At 49.4% G+C, this 22568-nt stretch overlaps 1 protein-coding gene across 10 annotated transcripts in view; it reads right to left on the bottom strand.

Moving 5' to 3' along the window:
- The window catches only part of MSI2 (musashi RNA binding protein 2), a 393393-nt gene that overhangs the window by 240088 nt on the left and 130737 nt on the right, over positions 1-22568 (bottom strand). For 9 of the 10 annotated variants that reach the window (XM_015560617.1, XM_006758681.2, XM_006758680.2 and 6 more), the window contains exon 5: positions 6973-7065. The exons of the other annotated variant lie outside the window; for it this stretch is intronic. In XM_015560617.1, the coding sequence (XP_015416103.1) occupies positions 6973-7065 (93 nt within the window). The remainder of the gene's footprint in view (positions 1-6972; positions 7066-22568) is intronic. 10 annotated transcript variants of the gene reach the window in all.

The raw sequence follows: 22568 nt of genomic DNA, 5'->3' as shown, positions 1-22568 counted from the left end.
CTCCTTTTTAGGAGAGAGAGAGAGAGAGAGAGAGAACTCAGAAGTGAGGTTGGTGTGCTCAGTCTATTTCCAACGCCACTCCCTCCCCCAGCTGCAGCAGGGGTCGGTCTATGGAGGGAAAGTTCCCGGGGAGAACACAGTTCTGGCAGGAAGGGTCACCTGCAGAGCCCGGGATCATATTCCCGGTGGGTATCTGCCTGCCTGCTTGCTGCCACCTGGCCCACAAGGCCCGGGGAGCTGAAGCAGGCAGAGCAGCAGGAGCCTCCTGTTTGCTAACTGCAACCTTCACACGCAGCCACTCTGCCAGGGGTCAGAGGGCAAGTAAAGTCCCCTCCCCGTATGACACACTTCCGAAGGGAGAGACTGACACAAACCAGACAGAGAATTAATAAAACATGAGGACAGTGTTGGCCTTGTTCAGGCTATTACAGGAAGAGAATTTAAATACAAAAGTAGCCTTCAGCCCGGCCGGCCCGGAAGGGGAGAGGCCGACGGTCCTTCCTGGTCCACTCTAAGTCATAATTCAGGGTCTGAGGAACATCAAAGCTCCCAGAGCCACGGCGCGCAGATGACAGGCGAGGCCCGGGCCGCCGGCCGCCTCGCAGTCAGTCCACCTGCACAAACCACTTCAGAAGACAAACGCCTCCTGGGAGCTTGGATGCCCACAAAGAGCGGACGGGACTTTTGTTTTCCACGCCTGATCGGAGAGAAGCGCGCACTGCACGGAGCTCCGTTCATCCACCGCACACACTGGCAAGCAACACAACGTTACCTGGGATCACAGTCCGCTCTCGGGGACAGGGTAACTTGCTTATTTATTTTCTCACCAACCTGTAGCCTTTTGAACATTTTTATTCTAGATCTGACTCTCCTCACACATACAGTATCAAAAGGAATGTCTGAGCAGCGGGGTGGACGCCACCATCGGGCCTGCACATAAAACCTGAGCTGAAACTAGCAGATGTCACACACAAGCGGAATAAATAAGGCCTCGCTGTATGAAAAAGCCAATTCATTCTGGTTTTCCATTTTTCTCTTCCCAAAAGCTTTCACACACCATTCTCTGTAACTCAAGTTAACTTTCACCGGCCCCCACACAACCCCAATCCAACAAAAAGTCTCCAAGGGCCCTTTTCACCTCGTTTTCACGGGCTCCCCTTTGATGAGACTTAAAGGGCTGTAACTTCCCAAGCCGGTCACTTTAAGGCCTTATTTTCCCATCTACCACAATGCGGGGCTGGCCCAGGAAGGGGTTAAAGCTCTCATGTCAAACCACCAATTCGGGCACTGGCCCAGAAGGGACATGGGAACCAGGGCAGCGAGTGATAAAGGCCGGATTGTAGCAGCCCACTGAATTGGAAATGACTTGTAGGCCTAATGAAACAGAACTCTGGCAGTAAAACAGAATGAAAGGAATGAGACAATAAAAGGCTGGAACAAAGGGTGCAGAGTCGGTTCAGCTTAGCAAAATAAGCTCACTTTGTTGGTGGGGAAAGCCAAAGCCGATTAGGGTAAACCAATGACTAAGCGTAAGTCTTCCAAACTAATTACACAGTTCACCATGTGAAGTATAATTGGGAGCCTCCAGATGCGGCCGCTTTGCTTTCACCGGAGTTACATAAAGTGCGAATCACCTCGCAAGCGCGCACCGAGAGGCCCTATCATCGAGGTGAACGCTGAAAGGTGCAGGACTGCTCCATCCGGGACGCAGCCGAGAATTCATTACGTTTAAAGGCCTCTTTTTGATCTCCCAAATCCTATAAGTGAGAATTTAAGAAGCTGGTACTTGAAGGAGGGGCCCAAAGGGGAGAAGGAGGAAACCCATGCACATGGACTTTCTTTGATCCCAGTGCTTTTTAATTACCAAGCTGGGTTATTCGGGATGGCGGTGTGGGGAGAGCAGGGGCAGGCAGCCCGATGGATCGGCAGGGCCTGGGTGCGCACATCTAAAGCATCATTTACGTGCCATTTTGGGGGATGGTCTGTATACATCATTCTTGTATGTATCAAATCATGAGCACAGATAACGTCCACTAGAAAACCTCAAGTAGTAAAATAAATTACCATATATCAACAGTCCTGACAAATGAACCGAACCCGCTCCCTCTGAGTATGGGGCTGCTTAGGGTAAAATGGGTGGTGAGGTTTAATAAACAGCAAAAAGAGGTGAGGGCTAGACTGTGCAAAAAGGAGTGGGCTGTGTGATCCTGGACAACTTACTGACCTTTCTCAACATCAGTTTTGTCATCTACATGACAGATGTCCTTCCTTCCTTGACTGACAGCCTTGGAAATCAGATTTTAAAAGGCATTTTAAAACTAAGCACAAAGCACACATCCCTCTAATTCAGAAACATCAACTCAAGGAATCGTCATAATAAAATCTGAACTTCACAAATTCTGGGTCTTTGTCAATTGAGATCTAACATGTGTAACAGGGAGTTGGAAATACTCTACATTCTGCTGGATCTCACTCAGAGGATGAAGATTCCCATTGCTAAACAGCAGCTGTTTCCGAACAGAGAATCCTCAGCGTCCCCGCATCTGAAGCCCAGCAATGAACTCAGGCACCTGATGACTGTTTGGCTTATTAGATCATGCTCAGTACTCTACTGATAATACCTTGTTTGGGTTACAGTCTTTAGACATCTACCTATCCACCTAAGTATATGCAAACACTTTCTAATTTATCGAATTTTCAAGCTTGAAACCAATCTTAAGAATACTCTAGTCCACGGGCTGGCAAACGATGGCCCACAGGCCAAATGCGGCCCACCACCTGTACTTGTAAGTAAAGTTTTATTGAAACACAGCAACACCCAATTCTTTGCTATGGCTGTTTCTCCACACGACAGCAGAAGTGAGTAGCTGTGGCAGAGACTATAAAATGTTTACTGTCTGACCGTGACGACTCTTACAATCCCTTCCCTCAGTGAGAAACGGAGGCCAGGAAGGAAACGGCTTGTTTAGGTCCCACAGTGGGATCAGACCCAGCTCCAGGGCTTGGAATAACTTCTACCTCCCCTCTGTCCAATGACAACACCAGAAGAGCCACTCAGAAGGCGGGGGTGGCCGTCCAAGTTAGCCGAGACCTTAGGCCAATGGCCACACTTCATGATCTCATCTTAAATATAAACAAGTAACAACATCCCTAATTTGGGGTGGGGCTGGGGGTAGATCTTCTGGGAGAAAGGTAGTAGAAAAGCACAAAAGGGTTTACAGGCCTCCAATTTGAGTTATTTAAAGCTCTCGGTGTGTCATTCCACACCCACTCCACTTACAGTAATGACACATTTAAACTCCCTTAGCTCAGCCCCACGATAGCAGTCTTAGCCATCTTGATTGCCACCTGAAATAAACAGTTGAAGCAGCTGCTACCTTGGGCAAGAAGGGATGCGGGAGAGGAGAGAGGAATGACGGCGAGGGAAACTTAAAAAGAGAACAGCAAACCCTAAATGGAAATTGGAGAAGGATGGAAAGTTCTAGACTCGGAGGAAGAGGAGGGAGGGTGTGAGTTCTGGCTGTTATACTGCCTTACCTGGGTGATCTAGCTGTGACTTAACCTCTCTGACCCTTGCTGTCCACCTTCTGAAAATGGGCTGATGATACCAAAACCCACTGAGCAGATGGAATGCGGCAATGCATGGGCAGGTGCCCAGCACTGCCCGGGGCACACGAGAGGGCACAAGCTTTCCCTTTGCTCTGCATCTCCCTTCCCTACATCCTATAGCTCTATCAGCAGAGAACGGGGCCCAGAGTTCAGGTTCTACTATCAGACAAGCCTGGAGGGGGAGTCTGCATCCCACTCTATCTTTCAGGGGGCTGTGACCTTGAGTCAAAGACTTAATAATCTACAAATTGGGCAGCACCCCACCAGCCTCCCGGAGAAAAAGTAAATGATGTAAAATAAGTCAATGGCTTGACCCAGTATCCAACACTTAGTATGAACTCACTACATAATAAAGTCACACTCCCTAATTTGCAATAAACCAACTGAAAAGAGCCCCAAACAACTTTACAGAGTCAGGAACACGTGTGTGTGTACTTCGTGTGTATGTGTGTGTGTGTGTGTGTACTGTGTGAGTGTGTGTGTGACTGTGTGTGTGTATACTGTGTATGTGTAGTGTGTGTGTGAGTGTGTGTGTGTGAGTGTGAGTGTGTGTGTATACTGTGTGTGTAGTGTGTGTATGTGTGTGTATACTGTGTGTGTAGTGTGTGTATGTGTGTGTATACTGTGTGTGTAGTGTGTGTGTGTGTATACTGTGTGTGTATAGTTGTGTGTGTGTGTGTGTGTGTGTGTGAGAGAGTGTGAGAGAGAGAGAGAGAGAGAGACAGAGAGAGAGAGAGAATGTGTGTGTGTGTGTGTCTCCCCTACTTCCTTCACCCGGAATACAAACCACTGAAGGGTAGATAAGTCTGCCAACTCACCCGTCACCTCCCTTCCAGCTGCTGGATTTACTCTGCCCCAAGGCCCACATCAGAGTCTCCCTCCTTTGATCATTTGGATTCAACTGAATTATTCCAGGATCCTGAGGGGTGAGGGGCCTGCCCAAGGGACACCAACGTGACACCAGCCGCCAGACAAAGGAGGAATGAGTTATTCTGAAGACAGACCCAGATGATACACGGAGCAGATGTATGAAACAAGCTACTAAAACATGAGCACACAGAGTGTTATGGGTTTGATACAGTCAAAAGCGCTCTAGCCTTTTTATTTAAAATATATTGTTATTGATTTCAGAGATGAAGGGAGAGGGAGAGAGAGAGTTAGAAACACCGATAATGAGAGAGAATCATTGATCGGCTGCCTTCTACACACCTCCTACTGGCGATCGAGCCTGCAACCCAGGCATGTGCCCTGACCAGGAATCGAACCGAGACCTCCTGATTCACAGGTCAACACTCAAACACTAAGCCCCGCCAGCCGGGCACCTCCCTAATCATTTAATGAAACACTTGATAAATTTACCCATCCTGCTGGACTCCACAAATGTTCCTGCAAAATTAACTGAACGGCTTCAGACCGGGCAAGGGCCTGGCCAGCGAAGATGGTGAGGCTGCCTCCTGGGCCCAGCCAAAGCTTGCAGAGCCTCCCACTGCTGGCATACTGGGTCACAACTGTGAGCGTTAATGAAAAAAACGACAGGAAGACAGAAAGAGAGAGGAAAAGAGAAAGAGAAAGAAACCAAGAGCTGGGAACGTGCAGAGATGTGCAAGCAGGAGCCTGTCAGGAATATGCTAACAGCCCATCTGGGAAGCATCAACTTCCCTGACACCACAAACAGGCCCATGAGATTCCAAGGCAGGTTATGGCTCGAAAAGCAAACCCACCTCATGTTTGCAAACACTACCCCTGGCCTGTCTGAAAGGCGGGACGGTAGCAAAGAGGCTCACACTCCAGAGCCTTCCATTACGCGAGCTGGACTTGTCTCCTTTAATTATTTCCAAGCTCTCTCCCTAGGCAGGGTGGGGCTGGGCGATGAACACATCCCCCCTGGTGCTCTCAGTCCGTCTGGAAGAGAAGTACGATAATGCATAGGATCACCCCCCACCCACACACTCGGCTATTCTTCAGAACCGGCCAGAGTGAACCAGCCCCCGACCGGCGCTGCAGACAGTGCCGTGGGGAAGGTGTCATCCATGACCGACCTGGAAGGGCAGCTCAGTGCCATTCTGAATGCAAGGCTGGGCTGGAGGAGGCTGGGTCTCTTTGTTGCATGTTCTCCCATCCATGAAGAAATTGATTAATACCAGAGACAAAAAAATCTCCATTTAGAGGCTACATAGAGGTCAGGACACTCTTCCCAGACAGCAGCTCAGACTGGACACACCTGGGGACAGGATCATCCCTGCCCATCGCCTTGGGCAAATGAATAAGCACAGAACCTTCAGACGGGGCAGTGGGCACAGTACCGCTGTGCCACCCAAGACAAGCGTGACAGCGATTGGAGAGGTGCAGTGGGGGAAGTGAGGAAGCTTAGAACAGGAACAGGGCCGTCTCACGGATGGAGCCCTCTGCCATGTCAGCCTCTCAGCCGGGGCTGGGGGGAACGGGGGGACACAGACATGTGCAGAAGGAACCATCTCACACCTGGCTCCCAGGATACTGCCTACAACTACGCACAGATACAGGAAGCAGAAAGCTCAGACACTTGGCCTGCCAGTCTCCTGGGACATAGGGGCCAAAGGGGTCGGTCCCCCACAAGCTGCCCTGCTGAGGCCCTGAGGCAGCATGGCCGTCTGAGGCAGCATGTCATCCTTGGAAGAGCCCCCTCTCCAAGGCACCCCTCTCCCCCACCAACTAGAAAGAGGCCGAATCACATAAACACAGCACCATGGTTCCGCATCCCGTCTGTCTGTCGGACTCCATCTGTCTGGCACACACACTCTCACACTCCTTTTTCTGACTGATCTGGGGCATTCCGTGTTGCTCTCAGCCAGTTCCAGCAGCACAGCCTGGGGGGTTAACTCTGCTGCTGCCTCCCAGACATTCTGACAGGTACAGGCCCAGCATCCTTCCCAGGTTTCCTTGGGCACTTGACAGGGAAGGGTTTAGCTGCAAAGGGCCCCAGGGGGCCTCCTCTCTCCACCCGTGATTCAGAAAGGCACAGAGGAAGCCAGCCGCCTCACAGGCTTCCAGCAGCTTCTGTGGGAGCCCCTACCCTGTGACTCAGGCCCGAATCCCTCCCAGCTTCTGCCACCGCCAGCTCCCAGCCCCGGCCCCAAGTGGCCAGCAAATGCCAGCACCACCGCGCTCAAAGGCCACTCTGTCTGCTCCTGCAGGCACGTGGGCACTGTGCCAACCGCAGGCTGGGCTCTTCCATCTCAGCTCCTGCCGAATTTCACTTCCATCTTGATGGCCAAGTTCAAGGGCACGGCTTTTGAAGGACACAGCTGTGGCAAAGGCAGGGGCCACGGCAGCCACTTCTAAGGACTGATCAAGCGCATCTGGGCACTCCGACGCACTGCCTACCTTGCCAAACTGCTCGAAATATTGCTTTACATCTTCCACCACCGTGTTCGCAGATAACCCGCCTACGAATATTTTCTTCGTTCTTGTTACCATCTGCAAGAAATAACAAGAGGCAGACAGGGGTTAACCAGGTTATCTGGAGCAATGCTTGCCAAGACGTTGAAACAACCCACTTTCCACATTTCTCTAGGAAGGCACTTTTAGACAGGTCCAAGGTGCAAGAGTGGGCCCCGCAGATGTCCCGCGGTGCTGGAGACAGTCCGTCTGGAGATCTTGGGCCTCCAGGTCGCCACCCAGAGGCTCACATTTCCAAAAGGCGCAGAGTGGCTCTCAGGACCCCCTTAGCCATAGTGCACAGCTTCATCCTGACGTACTGGCACAGAGAGAAAACTCGCGGGTCACAGCTATTTAAACCTAAGAGACATGAACAAAACAGAACTACGTGCACAAAAATCCGCTGCCTGGAGAGTACCCATAAAACCTGCCAATAAGAAAATCACACGCGATCCAAACATGTGTGGACTGTCCACACTCAGCTGTTCTGGGTGGTGGTAGATGTCAGCCAACAAGACAGACACTGGCCTCACACACAAAAACCACCCTCCCAGCTCGGTCCCCAGTCCTCCTTCTTTTCTTGATTTCCCATGATTCACCCTACACACTGAGTCAAGCCCAACTCATCCCCAGGTCTCCACACCTCTCTCCACCTAAGTCCCTCCCCACGCCTAAGGCTCCCATGGCAAGTCGTGACCATCCTCCAAGATCCAATGACCTCCAGAATTCAAAACTCCTATACATTTGCCCAATGGAGCGTGTTCTTCTTCCTCTGAATTTCCCCTAACACTGTACCATCAGCCTTCCCCAGCACTCACCACATTCTACCCAGTGCTGAAGGCATCGATAACCCTGGCTTCCTTACTTCCTCCCCCAGAAGGTGGGCTACTGGTTGCTCCCGGCACCCCGCAATGCCACGTACAGGTCCAGCCGGGCACATGGAGCCCAGAAATGTCTGGTGGAAGCAGAAGTGCGTGTGTGTGGCCACATTTCAGGATCCCACCAGTTCCAAAGCAAAGGAGGAAGGACGCTCAATGACATAAACTATTCAGAGCAGCAGAGACCAACCATCTTAACAAGGAGGAGCCGGGAAGAAAAAAGAAAATAAAGTTTATTCTGAAGCCTGAGTTGAGGCTATGTGGGTTTTTCTTTCTAATGTCAAATAGAAAAATTAAAGACTCAGTGGGTACAGGGTCTCGCCAGTTTGGTTGCATGTAACAAAAAACACAATGTCTTAACTCGGGAGGAGTCCAGTCACAGTGTACACATGTATCAATTCACCAGGCCGTATGCTGTAAATACCTGACAAAAAGGCGCTGGACACCTGCTTCCGGGTCTCGGTCTGGGTGGGACCCTGGGCAGGACTCCCCCTGAGGTCTGGGCTCTGTCCTCTGCACAGTGAAGTCCTGCTCCAGGTCCTGCCTAACTCTGAACTCTCACGAACCTACACGCCTGGGCCACTACGGAGGCGGCTCCCAGGCATCAGGGAGCTCACGCTTCAGCTTAGCGACCCCCAGAGGGGACGTGTGCCACCACAGCCTGCTGCCTGAGCCCAAACGGGAACATCCTAGGAAAATAATGGACTTCCTGCACTATTTTAAGAGGACACTGCCCTAGCAACTTCCTGTCGGCTGTGAGAGCCAGGCCGCGGTTTGTACTTGTGTGCAGAGCTGTGATTTACTGTTCTTCATCTGCCAATGAATGGGGCGTAAGACGCGATCACGCAGGTGAGGACAGTCTATGAAGATCCCCCCAGTGCCCACACCACCAAGCCCCAAGAACCTCTTGTTAAGTGGTGCCCCTTACTGTCCACCCCCCTTCTTATCCATCCCTTAAGTCTCTGCTGGAACATGGTCACCTTTGTGGTGAAACTCCAGCAGGCCCCTTCAGATTCAAATCTCTCCTTACACTCACTAATCTCCAGATTTTACTAACCTAACTTTCCTAATGTATTCATTCAGCAGATATATTAATTGCTAGGTGCTGGACCTTACATTTTAATATAATACGGAATTTAATCCACTATAAAATGGAGATAAAATAATTAGACTACCACACAAGGTTCCTATTAGGAATAAATTAAATAACATGTCAAAGTGCCTAGTGGGACACCAGGTAGATACTAATAAATGGTCACTGTAACTGATTCTAACTCAATTGCTAAATGTATCCTTCAAAGCTCAGAATAAATGTGCATCAGAAAGACACCTTATACAGGAAACTTGATAAACTTACCCTCACTGCCCCCTCTCCCACTATCATGTCAAAACACCCTCATGCATCTCTACACGATTTCAGATGGGTAAAGACTCCCAATAGTTTCATTTTAGATTTTTCATTCATTTTTTTTAACCCCAGCCAAGTAACTATATATCTAAAAAGAAACACTAACGTGATTTAAGAACATGCGCAAGTGGAGTGTTTGACGTAAAGAAACTCTGGGGAGGCATTCATGGTCTCACCCACACATTGTTTAGAGCAGGTGGGTACAGAGCAGGCCTTATTTATACTCCAAATGTGCACATGGACCCAGAAAATTAAACAGTCAGGGAATCGAACCAAATAACATGAATCAACAGAATGCTCATTCCCCAGTAACTGGTTAAATGGAAAGGTCCCCTTTTGCAGCCTCCACTGTTGCCTCAGCCGTAAACTTGCCAAGACTCGGAGTCCTAAACACTGGGGCAGACACCCAGCTATAAATCTACGCAGTCCTAAAAAAATATTTAAAACACTTTTTTTTTCAAAGAAAGATGAGAAATCCCAGGCCCCAGCCAATGGGGCAAAGTATTCAAGTTACTAAAACATCCTCTCCGGGAACCAGCTCAGCTACGGTGATGGATCCCACTCTGCAGCAAACACGAAAAGGAAACTGGTTTAATCAAAGCCTTCCGAACGTGAAAAGGCCAGTGGGAAGATGTGCAACACTCGGTTAGCTGCTCACCGATGCCTGGGCTGCAGGAGAGAGGAGCATGGCTGGGGGCAGCAGGGCTCTGCGTGTGACCTCTCCCACTTGGGGTGCGCAGGGAGGAAGGGGGGTGATTTGCTTGGGGAGTTCTGGTGGCACCGCTGCTAAATGGACTGTGCACTGTTTGAGGGTTTGCATCCTGGAGAGGGATTTGGGAAGCAGGCAAGGACTCTAGAATCACACATTTTCCCTCCATTCCCCCTGCATCTCCACAGCCGCCAAGGAGGGCTGGGCAGGGAGGGGACAGGGCGGCGACGTTGTGTCCAGGTTCTCGGGGGACAAAATGGAGGTCCTCAAATTCTCACCAATAGTAGCCAATTTTCTGTGTGTGTGTGTGGGGGGGGGGTAACTCTAATCCCAATACTTGAGTCTTAGCTTCTAGTTGCCCCAGGAACCATCTGGTACCCCCAGAACTTTAACCCTCTTCTGATCTTGAACACAGTGAGCAGGACAAGTTCCCACTGCTCCCTGACGCTAGTCTGTGCATTTTTTAAAAAAGTCCTCTCCAGCCACCTCGCAGACACAGAGCCACCTGTGTCGTCTTCCTGTGTGAGCCCGCCCGGGTAACCGTTCCCTAACCCACAGCCTCACACCGATGCGGCACTTAACCACACAAGGTGGGGGAAGCCAGGCGCTGCACACCCAGCCTGCTCAGCCGGCCTGCGTGCCCCCGGGGTGCACCTGGATGGAAAGAGCTGCCCATCTGCTCCAGAGAGAGAGCACAGCCCAAAACCCATTAGGGAACTCATCTTAGATTTCCTTGGCTTGGAGTTCTTGGTGGAGGGGTTGCAGAAAACACTGCAGTGTGCAAATGCTTCCCACTCTTAGAGACACCAGATACCCACCAGGAGCCCTGCACCTCTGGGGGACAGCCTGCCCTCAACAGATGCCCTCCTGTGGTGTAAGGCAGCACTCCGGGAAGTGGTGTGTGTGTGTGTGCACAAACATGTGTGTGTGCACGTGCACAAATGTGTGTGCATGCACACGTGTACGTGTGTGTGTGTGTGTGTGTGTGTATCACGCATAAGGAAGTGGGGAGTGTTCAGACTCACAACGCAACGCTGCAGTCTTACATCTAGACCCATAATTTAACTAAACAGCACTGCTCTCTCCACAAACCTCTTGGCTCCACAAAGAAAACCCCAGCACCATTCCAGTTCAGAAAATTGCTGTTTACATGACAGAACTGGCCGACGCCAGCTGCTAACTGGAGTTGCCTAGAACATGTCATCTTCCTGCCTCTGACCTGAGAGCTGGCTTTTTTTTTTTTTTTCAAATTTATACATTCCCTTTTTAAAAATGTGTGGCCATCTGAAATGGTCCCTCAGAGAGGGGCCCATATGGTTGTATTTTTATAAAAATAGGATAAAGCAGGTGTGTGTGTATTCGGAGTACGGGGTGAAAAGAGAAATTACACTTAAAATGAGACTGAAGGAGAAAACTTAGCTCCAACAACAGCACTAGCCCCAAAATATTAGTTGTCACACAAGGAAACAGCAGCAAATATTTCTTAATCCTGACAAATGCATAAGAAGGCAGGAAACAGCTTGGGGGAGCGTTGAGTGGGTATGAGAGAGGTCTGGAGAAATTGTCAGCTCTTGCCATCATCATGTTCCTGAAAAGAGTTCAAATTCCCCTGCAACAAATGAGCCATGCTCACTGCTCAGGAACACAGGCACGTTGACCGGTGCTCTCCCATCTCTGGGAACTCCAAGGTGAGAGAACCCAGGAAAGATGCTCGAATTCTGGCGCTGGGTGGACCGGACTGTCCACCATCCCATAATGCAGACGGAAAAATCAAGTCCCGGTGGGATGACTCAGGTGATAGTTAAAGCCAAGGCAGAGTTACAGGGGTTAAGTTGGCTGATACCATGTGATTTCATCCCAGATTCTGAATTTGTTGAGCACGTGGCTGTCCTGTGTCACTCTGCATTTGAGAATTAAACCCCATCTTTATGTGGCAAAGTTCTATCCAGGCTGGCCGACATCACTGCAGTCCTAAGACTCCAAGGCTCCACGATCCTTAAGGTGTTTCTTCCAAGGGGCCTATCCCCCAAAATTCCTAAGTTCTCCTAGTTCCTCTCTCATCCTTCTCTCCTTCCACTAAGCTGCCACCACCACCACCAGCACGACTACCACCATCACATCTGAATCCAGTGGCAACACTCACTTAACATACAAAACCAGAATACAGGTCAGGAATGGGGATCTTCTCCAAATGGTTCCAAAGTCACAGGTGGGAAAGAGACTGTAGCAAGCTGACGACAGTCCCCACCAAAATTCATGTCCATCTGGAACCTCAGAATGCGATCTTACCTGAAAATAGGTTCTTTGCAGATGTAATTAAGTAAAATATCTTGAGATGAAATCACCCTGGATATAGGGTGGGCCTTAAATCCAATGACAGGTGTCCTTATGAGAAGAGGAAAGGGGACACAAAGAAGAAGGTCATGTGAAGATGGATGCAGAAACGGGAGTGATGTGTCTACAAAGCAAAGGATGCTAAGAACTGCCAGCCACTCCCAGAAGGTAGGAGAGAGCTTGGGATGGTGTCGCCCTCAGAGCCCCCAGAAGGCTCTGCCAACACCTGCATACGGGCTCCTAGGCTGCTAAACTGTGGAGAACATACTTCTGTTGTTTCCACCACCCAGTGTGTGGCCACTGGTCACAGCAGCCCTTGGAAACTAACACAGAGACCTCCTGGGGAGATGCCCCAGGGCACCACGGCCTCGGCCTCCCCTTTTCTTAGTGACAGTGCACTGACAGTCCACATGGAAGCCAGTCTGGCAGTTCCTCCGATGATTAAACATAGGGTTATTAGATGACCCAGCAATTCCGCTCTTACTATATACCCAAGAGAAACTGAAACATGCGTCTACCCAAAACCTTTTACACACAATCTTCACAGGAGCATTGTTCATAACGGCCAAAAAATGGAACAACCCAAATGTTCATCAGTGGACGAGTGGAGGCAGCAAATGTGACGCATCTGCACAACACAGTACTGTTCAGCCGCCAAAGGAATGCAGTACTGACACATGCAGTACCACACGGCTGAACCTTGAAAACGTTATGCTAAGTGAAAGAAGTCAGTCATAAAAGACCATATATTATATGATTCCATTCACAGAATGTTCGTAACGGGGAACTCTAGAGAGGCAGAAGGCACATTAGTGGTTGTTTAGGGCTGGAGGAGAGGGGGGGGGGTGGCTTAAAGCGGGTGATGGGGTTGCTTTTTGAGGTGATGAAAATGCTCTAACATTGACGATGGTGATGGGTGCACACATCTATGAATATACTAAAAACCACTGAACTGTATACGCTTTAAATGGATAAATTATATGGAATGTGAATTATATCTCAATAAAGCTGGGGATTTTTCCTAACAGCCAAAAAGATCCCTAAGTTGAGAGTCTGAATGCAAAAGGGGCTCAAGATAAAGCCAAGTGCGCAAGACCGTGCGCTCTCCGAGGCTTCATCCGCCAGCTAATCCCACGGGCCTCGGTGCACCCGCAGTTGACCACTGGACAAAGGTGAAACAATATCTGATGCTGTCAACTGCAGAAATTAATTTAACTTCAGAGGAAGCTAATTATAAATATAACCCCAAATGTTTCTCAGAGTTCTCTCTCCGTGTCTATAGCTATTAGCCAGAGAGCACAAGGGTTCAGACTACAATTTGGCAGTCCCTCTAAATAGCTTTAAAATTGGAAGGAAAAAAAATACCCTTCCTCTATATGGTGCTAGAATATAATTTACACACAATTATCCGACATAGGTTACAGCATTACCGCTGGTTAAAACAATAGTAACTCACCGAAAGGAGAAGGTGATCTTGTAATGAAATGATCAGGCTGCTGCAGCAGGGAGCTCAGACTCCCCGCCCTCATCTCTGAGCCCTCTGCCTGGCTCCCTCTGAGGCTAATTTAAAAAATACTACTTCCTCTTACCCTTGGGGAAAAAGTTGCAGCTGGCAAGGCTGACCTGTCCACAGATTGGTATCTGAGAGTAATATCCTAGACTGTGCCACTCAGGCTGGGGCTGGGAGAGGTAACAGAAAAAGGTGCAGAGATGGAGTGTTGCCTCGGAAAGCACAGGAAATTAAGGATCGTGACCCGCGCATCAACTGATACTGAGTGAGGTGGCTGGCTGGCCGTCAGCCCAATCACAGGCACTGAGCTGCTCTGCATCCACAGGTAATTTTCCCACCACCCCATCCTTCTCGGAGCCCGCTCCCCAATACTTGCCACAGATGAGTTGCACTCACTATGAGAAAGGCCCCAAAGACTCTCTCCAGTGTTCAACCAATCTGTAGATGCAATTAAAACCCATAATCTGTACAGCAGCACAATTAAGTGAGCATGCTTTACTGTTGCTCCCCGTGCAAGGAGGCCGTGCATTTCTGCACACAAATGAGGCGCCTCCTAAGCCCCAGCAAGGGAAAGGCAGCCAAAGCAGATTCTTACTAAACCTCAGAAAAAGATGGGGAGGAGGGCGGGCTGGTGGGAACTCAGGTCCTTCCATCTGTGCCTGCCGCTCCGGCCTCTGGAGCCCCATGCGCCTATCCAGAGTGGGATTCTTCTGAAGATGCGGAGGGTGACTCACTGTGAGGAATAGGGCCCTGGAAATGGTGACACGATGGTCTCGGGCCCCTGGCTAAAGCAAAGGTCCAAGGTGATTCTGTCTTACAGAAACGATCCAAAGGAAAACACAAGTTTAACGTATCTTCTCTCTGTCCACATAGTTTTGCACTTGCAAGCCCACCTGTGTATCCTGAGACACACTGGATAGCCGACCCTGGCTGGCCAGATGAGGTTAGGTCAAGTCTGTGAACAGCTCTGAGCTTCTCTTTTCACCTTTGAAATACGAGCATAAGACCCTGGTCTTAGTAAAACAGAGATAGCAAGTGTGAAAGCATTGCTCCAAGAAACAGCCCATAGGAGGCCCCAGTATCCTAAGGAAAACCAACCTGGAGCCTGTGCCTCCAACAGAAGCCTTCCAGAGAGCTTCTCCCCAGCTGGAGTCCCCCCAACGCCCAGGTCCTGGCTCAGAGGTGCCTGAGCCCCTTCTCACGGGCCAGGCCAGGGTCACTGAAGCCAGCCTGTGTGCAGGTTTATGAACACACAGCCATGGTGATGAGTTCAGAGCATCTTCTCTACTTCCCAAACTGCTCTTTTCCTAACACCTTTCAGGGCACCTGGGTAGCAACTACCAGAGAGATGGTTCCTACTCCAAGAGTGTGTGTTTCAAAGTCTCTTGGAACCAGAACTAAATACCACTCCCTTACCTGCCACCCTGGAGGGCCTCCACGTGATGCGAGGAAACCTCAAGGGCCAGGCTGAGAAGCCATATCTGAAAGGACGGGCAGGAGCACAGACCCTTGGTTAAGGAAAACCCAGCGTCAGGGTCCGCTGTGTCCTGGGGAAGACTGCTCAAGAGATGACTCCTAGAAGCCACCCTCTGGTAAACTGGGAGCCACCTGCGGGATGAGGCCCCTTGTCACCAGCAACAACTGAATGGCTCTTTAAGGAGAGAAAAAAATAAAAACTGTGCTGTAGACAGGCTCTGAAGCCAAGGTGCCCCACCCCCCAAACCCTCCAGTTGATTTCATGAAAAGAACGAAATGGCAGCCTTAACCCTTGGCCTTGATTACCACCATTAACATATTTTAGATGCACATGGCAATCAGCTCCTGATGAGCCAGTTCTACCTAATCCACGGAGCTCAGCCAGGATGCAGGTTCACTGACACTCCCGCGGTACAGCCTGCTCAACCCTGCCTGCCCTGTAGAATCACCTGGGGAGTCATTAGAACCTGACACGGGGCCCCACCCTGGGGGAGTCTGCTTCACTGATCCATGGAGAGGCCCGGGCATCGGGACTGTCTCAACATTTCCCAGAAGATTCTAATGTGCAATCAGGGCTCTATAAGAAGTCGCTCCTGCCCTCCTACGGAAGAAAGGTGGGGGGATGGAGACCTCAACAAAGCAAAGGTTCCTTTTCATTATTACCATACTGAGCAGAGGAGGGGGAAAAGCCACGGGAGAGTGGAGGAGCCTGGGATTGAACCCAAAGCACTGGGATTGAGTCCCAGCTCGGCCACTTCCCTAGCTGTGTAATATTAGGTGAGTCATGCGTAAAGTGGGGGCAATACCGATATGTCACAGAGCTGCTGTAAGCATCACAAGAGATAAGTATATACAAGCACCTGGCACACAGTAGGTGCTCAAAAAAACGTGTGCTGAGTCCCAGAAGAGCGGGAAATGATGATCAAGAGGGTAAGAGAAGATAAACTGCAGAGGACTGTGTCTGGTGGCTAACCACAGGCATTCATTCATTCTCTCATCGAATGTGTTTTGAGGACCTACTATGTGCCAACCACTGTGCTAGGCTTTGTGGAATAAGACCAGGTTTCTGTATCAAAGGTGCTTATGGTCAAGTAAAAAGCTGTGTTATTATAGCATGATGGGGTTGAGGGTACAGGGCTGGGCATGACTTCAAGGGGGGCTTGGAGGTCAACAGGAGGCAGCCAGGAAAGGAAGTGAAAAAGGGCCTCTCCAGCAGAGGCTGTGGCATCTTCACTGTTGGCTGAAGGGTTGCACGTGGATCTGAAAGACCACAGCACAAGGTGTCGACGGGATTCAAGGAGGAGAGGGGCTGGGCAGGGAGGTCATGCCAGGGAGGCAAGGGAAACCTTCACAGGATTTAAACAGGGGAGCAACTCTTCAATCGGGCCATTAAAGAGAAAAGCAGGGACACTGTGGGGGTGGTGTCACCTGAATGCTTACATGTTGGCAAGAAGGCACAGGCAAGAGCGGCTACGAAGCATGAACTGGGAAGGAGGCACCTATACACCAGTCCTAGTGACCAGTGTGTGGCCTGGTGTCAGCCCATCACCAGGCCCCTCCCTGCTCTGCCATTCTACTGTTCCAGAAACATCCACAGGGTGGGAGGGAATGTGGCGGCAGGTGGAGGAGGCATAAGGAGAGATAAGCACATTGCACTCTTGGCGTGGTCGTCTTCGGAAACACTCAGCCATCTGTTAGGTCATAAATTTTATCTGTCAAGAAAAAAGTCAAGCCCCCCACCCCCCAGTATGTGCTGGTCTGGCCCCCTGCCACCTGCCACAAGCAACTTCCTTTGAGGGAAGAGGAGGGACCCAAAGAAGTGTTTGCAGTGCAAGAGGGAAGCCAAGATAATCACAAGCAATTCTCTCCACCTTTTATTAAATGTCTCATTTCTCAAGAGATGGAAGGTGAGTCTTCCTAAATCCAAGAGGGCCTTGAGTCTGGGAAGAGTCCCAGATTTGGAAACTGCAGATGAGAGGACCAGGTTCCAATCCCAGCACCTGAAGCTGGGAGGAGAGAGAAAAGAAACCCAGGAATCTCAACTCTGCCACATGTACACGAGGTGACCCTGGCGAGTGACTATCTCTGAACTTGAGTTTCTCTCTCTGCAAAATGGGATGAAAAGAGCTAATACATGGAATGTGCTCAGCACAGAGCTCGGATAACCAACACACAGAGTCCCCTTCTCCCTCCTTACCACGGTCCCTTCCCTGCCTGGGACTCTGCCTCTCTCTATCTGGCTGTGAACGGGGATCAAACCTTCCCTGTCTCCCCCACAGACTAAACAACAGAAGGAAAAGCACTTGGAAAAGGCACGTGCTCTGTACATTTAAGGACTAATTATTACCAATTCTCCTAATTATTATCAATTCCACTTCCCTCAGATTTTTTTCCGATACCACCCAGAGGCAACCCACTCCCAGCAGTGGTACTGGGCAACCATGGTATTTCAAGGGTTGAAGATGCTCCAGCAAAAATTCTATCTCAACGCAAAGCTGTGTCTTTATCCACCTGAACCTGGGCAGCCCCTTACCCTATGTAACAGATTGTTCCAAACGAGAAAGGTCATTCTCTAACAAAGATGAAGCTGTCCGTGCCTCAGAGGTAGTATTTCTCCGCGACACCAATATCCTAATATGTCTGTGCTCTCCTCGTGCCAGTAACATATTTCTATAAATCGTCACATAAAAGAAAACTTTATTTTCCAGAGGGATCAACAGGGGGGAAAATGAAACAACAGTTGCAATAAAAACATCACCCATCAAGCAGAGCGCAGGCTGCCAGGAACTTTACTAAATGTGTAATGTTACAGATGTTTTATAGCCATGATGTCTGTTCTATTTAAAACACTTGCACTCGGCCACCAAACACGGAAAAGAGAGAAAGGAAAGCTATGTTCCCCAACGCGCCCAGCCCGGCTAACTGGTCTGGGCTGGCTGTTTATTGAGGCAAAGAGGTGGCTGGGGAGCCGTAGCTGTCGGCTGGAACGTGGAGGGCTCGTTTTGTAGTTCACTCTGGAGAGCTGTCGAATCAGCCACACGGCCCCGCCGGCGGCGCTCGGGCCCTCTGAAGGGCACTTCTGCCGGGAAGACCAGGATCTTCTATGGGGAAATTGCCCTGCACCTGGCAATGCTTAATAAAATCTAGTTCCCTTCCCTCCAGGAAGAAAAATATGCCCGGTTAAACCTCATCTGTCCAATGACACTCATTCATTCTCACCACAAACATTTGTTCAGTGCCTGCTATGCAAAGGTACTGAGTTAGGGACTCACAGCCCCATCAGCCATGGTCAGGACGCCCCTCAGAATGGAAACCTCAAAGGGGGGGGATGTGATCAGTTCACCCTTCTAGAACGGAGTAACTTTTGTCTATTCTGTTCACCACTGTATTCCTAGCATGTAGAAGAGTGCCTGGCACACAGTAGGCAATCAGTAAGCACGAGCTGAACGAGTGCAGGAATATTTCCTGCTCTGAATTACCAGGATGGTGGATGAGGGAAGGTCCCCGGGCACCCTCCTTGTCTCCTCTCTTTCCCCTTGGGTAATTCCAAGCACTCCTCGTTGCTAAGCTGACATAAGCACCAAGAAGATAAAAGGCCTCGTTGCTCAGAAGAACAGCTGGCCAGAGTTCTGGTCGGGAGCCACAGCGCACACAGACAGCGCTGCAACTGAGAGGTCCTGCTGGACGGGGTCACAAACCCTCCCTCCCACTGGGAGAAACACAGCTGGTGGTTGGGGAGGGGCATCTTTATACACAAAAAGGACAATTGGTGACTCCTGACAAGCAAACACTGGAAAGGTCTAGGAAAACAGGGAGGGGCCTGAAACCTCCAGCAATCACAGATTCAGGGATAATATCAGGGTCTGCATCCGCTGCCCCTGATTCATTCCACGCGACATCAAACTTGAATGACTACCTAGCCCAGTGATGGTGAACCTATGACACGCGTGACAGAGGTGACACGCGAACTCATTTTCTTGGTTGATTTTTCTTTGTTCAATGGCATTTAAATATATAAAATAAATATCAAAAATACAAGTCTTTGTTTTACTATGGTTGCAAATATCAAGAACTTTCTATATGTGACACGGCACCAGAGTTAAATTAGGGTTTTTCAAAATGCTGACACGCCCAGCTCAAAAGGTTCGCCATCACTGACCTAGTCCCCACCGGGATGTAGGAGCCCAAACTAAAAGATTTCGTTCTCTAACCTTAAGGATCTCACAGAGGCCTGACAAAAACACGCAATGGCAAAAGTACACAAAAACAGACAGAGGGAAATGTGATGAACTCTGGCAGGATAGTCTGAGAAGGTTTCGAAGACGAGATGCCTGCCTAGGGTTTTTAAAGGATGAACAGGAGTTTTCCAGGAAGACAAGAAAGAAGGGCAGGCAGAGTCCTGATGGCATAAAATACCACTGTTTCAGGCACTAAGTTTGGCACAGCCAGAAACCAAGTAGAAAGGAGGGTTTGATGAAAGATACGGAAGGATGCAAGGGTTCGATGCCAAAGAGTCTTGTAGACATGACCGAGGAGACTGGACTTCACCCTTTCCATAAGGGGTAAGCAATTTTAAGGGGAAGAATAGCATGACCAGCTTTGTGTTTTAGATAAGTCACTCTGTAGAGACGGGGAGACAGTTGGAAGCTTATCATAATAGTCCAAGATGAAGGGACCCTGAACTAAAGCAAGGATCTTTTGCATAACCAACAGGAAAAGATTTAAGAGAGAGCAGGAGACAACATTATCAGCACTGGGTAAATGGCCAGAAGCAGAGATGAGGGAAAGGAAGGAGTTGTGAATTTACTGGGTGGCTGAGCCAATGGCGCTGTCACCAACTGAGATAAGGAATGCAGACGAAGCAGGTATGTGGAGGCATGATAAATGTGTTCAGTTTGGGTATGTTAGATGTGCGGTGCCCGTAGGACAGTTTGTGTATTTGTACTAGAGCTCAGGAGAAAGATCAGGACAGGGGACCCAGACTGAATTCACCAATGTCCAGGTGGCCACTAACATCAGGGAGTGGGTGAGATGAAAGGGTAAAGGAAAAGCCGGGACAAGGACAGGAGGAATCACAATATCTCTTGGAAACCCAAAGCAACAGCCAAAGAAAACAGGAGAGAAGCAAGAAAAAAAACTGTTTGACCAACTACAGCATATAGACCCTTGTTCTATTCCCTTCCCTTGAATTTAAGTAAGCCCGTGACTACTTCAGCCAATAGAGTCTAGCAGAAGGGATGTTGTGTGAATTTCAAGGTGGGGTCATACAAGGTACGGCAGCTTCCAGATTGATCTTTAGAACAATCACAGTTGGAACCCTGAGCCACCACGCTGCCACGTTGTCAGGAAGCCCAGCGTTATATGGAGAGACCCCATGGTGGGCTCCTTTCTTCGAGCCATCCCTGCCCAAGCACCAGGCATACGTGGGAATAAGCTTTTCGATGATTCCAGTCCTTTGCCATCAAGATCTCAAGTCTCCCCAGCTGAGGTCCTAAACCTGGTGAAGCAGAAACCAGCTGGGGCTGCTCTGCCCTGTCTGAATTCCTGACCCAGTGATTCCCTGAGCATAATAATATGGTTGCTTCATGCCCTAACCCAGCGGTTCTCAACCTGTGGGTCACCAACCTGTGGGTAGCGACCACTTTGGGGGTCAAACGACCCTTTCACAGGGGTCGCCTAAGGCCACCGGAAAACACATATATAATTACATATTGTTTTTGTGATTAATTACTATGCCTTGGAGAGAGATAGAGAGTTAGAAACATCGATGAGAGAGAAACATCGACCAGCGGCCTCCTGCACATCTCCTACTGAAGATGTGCCCGCAACCCAGGTACATGCCCTTGACCGGAATTGAACCTGGGACCTTTCAGTCCGCAGGCCAACGCTCTATCCACTGAGCCAAACCGGTTTCGGCTAAAATATATTTTTAAAAAATGGTTGCTTCAAGCTGCTAAATTTGGGGGCAGTTGCTTACAGAGCAATGATAACTGTAACACTAAAGTTAGGGCATTTCAAATGGAAGGGAATGGTGAACAGTGTACAACAACATAAAGATGTTTTGAACGAGAAAGAGGAGCCAGGTCTCAGCGTCAATGGATCCAGACCTGAGCCACACACTTCCCAGGACTGACCATGGTACTTGCAAGGCCAACATCTACGTGCACCTCGTCAGCCAACTCCATGCTGCCTCATGAGCAAGTCTCCCGGGCAGGCCCAAGGGTACGCTGGGAACCTAGAGTGACTTAGCAGTCTGTGGTTAGCTGTGAGCATTCATTTGGGGGAAAACCTTATTCTGATGGCAACTGGCACTGAAGATGTGCCCATGAAAACAACTGCCCCATGGCATGCCACCATGAGCTTGCTGTGGTCAATGTTGCTTTTAGAAAAGTAGAAGTCTCAATAAGTCAGTTTTTGTGTGTTTTTTCTGGAGAGAAATCAGTATTTCTCCAAGGCAGTGATACCTAATTCATCTAATGCACTTATCACTGTAAATATCAGTAGTTCCCAAGCCATCTTAAAACTAGGCTGATAAGCAATCTGTTTTAAAAGCCCTTTCTTGCCCTTAGCCAAAGGCACTTAGTTCTCTCTTCCCGAGTGAAAACTGGGCTTTTAATCCTCAGGATACACCTGAAACTATGATCGCCTAGCACAGCTGTTCTCCAAGCAGCACCTGCCGCTCAAGGCGACTCACTTCCCATCTAGTCATCATGTCTCTGGGTCTCCCGGCTTGCTGGGAAATGTGGCATCCTCTCCCTGGCCCAAAATCCTGGCCCTCTAAAGAGCTGCTTGGTCTTGCATTCTGTTCCTGTTGCTCAGAGGCCCTGGCTCCCCTAAACCTTCTCTGTGTCCCAAAGATCATCCAGTTCAAAGGATGGTGTTAGAACACAGGGACTGAGCCATCTGGGACCCTGCAGAGCACTCAGTCTGCACAGAGACCTAGAAATGAAATAAGATCCAGGGGTACAATTAGCTCAGACTTGATCTTATCAGACCTTCTCTTTTGCAAAATTTCATCAAAGAAGATTTGGCTTAGTTTTAACAGTCCCTTAATTAACACAAATTTTTTTGTTTTTTTGGTGCTCGTGACAGGAATCGAACCTGGGACCCTTGAGTCCACAAGCCAACGCTCTATCCACTGAACCATTAATTAACACAATTTCTAAGCAGCTACTTTGGAATGAAACCTTGTGGGAAGAGAAATGAGAAGTAATAACTGTGACCATT

The sequence above is a fragment of the Myotis davidii genome, unplaced genomic scaffold, assembly GCF_000327345.1.
Source record: "Myotis davidii unplaced genomic scaffold, ASM32734v1 scaffold595, whole genome shotgun sequence".
NCBI classification, from domain to species: Eukaryota; Metazoa; Chordata; class Mammalia; order Chiroptera; family Vespertilionidae; genus Myotis; species Myotis davidii.
The sequence above is the reverse complement of the archived record's forward strand: the minus strand, read 5'-3'. Positions and strand labels throughout refer to the sequence as shown.